This window comes from Anticarsia gemmatalis, chromosome 14 (genome assembly GCF_050436995.1).
Source record: "Anticarsia gemmatalis isolate Benzon Research Colony breed Stoneville strain chromosome 14, ilAntGemm2 primary, whole genome shotgun sequence".
NCBI lineage: Eukaryota > Metazoa > Arthropoda > Insecta > Lepidoptera > Erebidae > Anticarsia > Anticarsia gemmatalis.
Window position 1 is genome coordinate 6,469,900 of NC_134758.1, and position 2,276 is coordinate 6,472,175.

At 49.0% G+C, this 2,276-nt stretch overlaps 1 protein-coding gene across 1 annotated transcript; it reads right to left on the minus strand.

The window, feature by feature from the left end:
- Window positions 1-604: 604 nt before the first annotated feature.
- On the minus strand, window positions 605-1,627 carry LOC142978200 (uncharacterized). Its single transcript, XM_076122530.1, has one exon. It carries the CDS (start codon window positions 1,546-1,548, stop codon window positions 703-705), a length of 846 nt encoding a protein of 281 aa, XP_075978645.1. The 5' UTR covers window positions 1,549-1,627; the 3' UTR covers window positions 605-702.
- Between the last annotated feature and the right edge of the window lie 649 nt (window positions 1,628-2,276).

A 2,276-nucleotide genomic window follows, 5' to 3' on the forward strand; every position in this document is an offset into this window, starting at 1 on the left:
TTCCTCCATGTTTCGGAAGGCGCACACAAATTGCAGGTCTCGGCTATTATTTTTAAAGATCTTTGTCACCAATCAGAAGCTCGAAAGTCGACAACCACTACAACCAGTCATATCGAATATCGGGTATCCTGTCAAATCATTGTTTTAATTCAGCGGCAACCGGTGAGGCTGGCAGGTGAGTCAACTCCAACATATTTGAAAGGCTTTTGGAAGAAAGGCTGATGATATTAGTTATTGCATTTAAAAAGCTTACACAGTAAAGCACTGCCTATTCCTTAACCTATTATCTGTGTTCTTAATTACTAATATAGAGGTATGGTTCAATTTGTGCTCATTTAAATTAATGCAACTAGAAAGATCTTTTGTTATAATTCGCTATTTATCAGAATGATGTTTGAGACATCCTAAAATTATCGTTGCATTCCTGATCCAGGCTCCAGGCGATTTAATGACTCTTGGCCTAAAAGCTGATAATTACATTGTTTTCTTCTACTTGCTATAATCAGCAAAACATTACGCAAGTGGAACCAAATATGTGTTGCAGTAATTTCAAACAAGGCTTTGCAAAAACCTAGAACTATATCAATGAAAATAAAATAAGATATTTGTATTTATCGTGTTTTGTATTTCATAAATATTTTTTTTTTACATTTTTACATCATCTTAGGTTGATAGTCTTAGGTTGTTCGTCAGCTTCGCTGTTCACCAGGCGTGGGCGTATCCGTGGTGAGCAGAGTACAGAGGAGCGGCGTGGCCGATGGGAGCAACGGCGGCGTGGTTGATGTGAGCGAGGGGAGCGTGGTGGGCGAGGGGAGCGTGGTGCGCGACGGGCACTACGGCGGCGTGGGCGATGGGCGCCACCACGGAGTGAGCGACCACAGCGGGGCTGGAGTGCACATCAACGCGGGACTGGTGGGACACGGCGGCGGGCGCCACGGCGACCACGGGAGCGGCGTGAGCGAGCACGGGTGCGGCCACGGCGTGAGATACTACGGCGGGGCTGGAGATGACATCCACACGGGACTGGTGGGACACGGCGGAGGGTGCAGCAACGTGCACGGCGGGAGCGGCGTAGGCGTAGTGACCCAGGGAGCGCTTGTGCAGGTAGTGACCGTGGGCGGCGTAGCCGAGACCGGAGTGAGCGATCAGGGGAGCGGAGTGGGCGATCACGGGAGCAGCATGGGCGTAGACGGGAGCGGCGATGGCGTGGCTCACGACAGCGGGGCTGTGACGCACATCCACACGGGACTGGTGGGACACGGCGGCGGGAGCGGCAACCACGGCGGGAGCGACGGCCACGGAGTGCACGGAGTGGGCGACGGGGGCGACGACGGAGTGGGCGAGGGGAGCGACGACAGCAGCGTGTCCGTAGTGTCCATCCAGAGCCTTAGCCTGCAGGTGCAGGGCGCGCGCGTTGATCACCTCGGCGGTGTCGAGGGGGCGGCCGTGCGGGTCCAGCACCAGCGCGGGGTGGTGCGCGGGCTGAGCCGGCACGTAGGAGGCGCACGCCACGGCGCACAGAGCGAAGAACACCACCATCGGTTTCATGTTGAACGTGGTCTGTGTTTATTTCTGACGAACTAGATCACTTCAAACCGTAGACGGTCGACTGATAAATTCGACTCGCATTCAATCATATTTATACTGACCGGACATAATTAAAAGGTAAGGTAATTTTTAGACGTAATACTATTCGTTGCTAGATAGAACAATGTCAGTTGTCAATAATATGACCTCGGTGCGTATATGACGGTCATAACATAACATAGCGAAAGAATTTCGTGGCCAGAGTATGTAGTGCGCAACGATGACAGCGAAATATACGATGCTCTACATACACATGTAAGGAACGCATATAGCTCTCTATTATATTTTAATTAATATAAAAATTGTGAATTACTCAATCATCCAATGACGCTTTTTGTGTTGCAGCAATAGAAAAGTGCCTTGAGTATAATTAAGTATGTACTAATCTATTAATACTTAGCTTTTGGTTGACCTAAAAGATTTCAAAGTTATATGCTGGTACTATGATTACAAAAGCTGTTTCAATCGATGCATTATTGAAAAATGTAATAACAATGTGCAGTTATTTAGCGATAAAATAGTCCGTATTGTTATTGAGTCTGAGATGATAATAGGCTGGCAGTGTGTCGAAGCTTAGTCGGCGCGCACGCGGTTCAGCCGGCGGACAATGAAAGGCATTCGCGCCCAGTCAAGCGGAGTGGTGTCCAAGAACACGAGGAATTACTCGATTACTAATACATTTTAGTTCC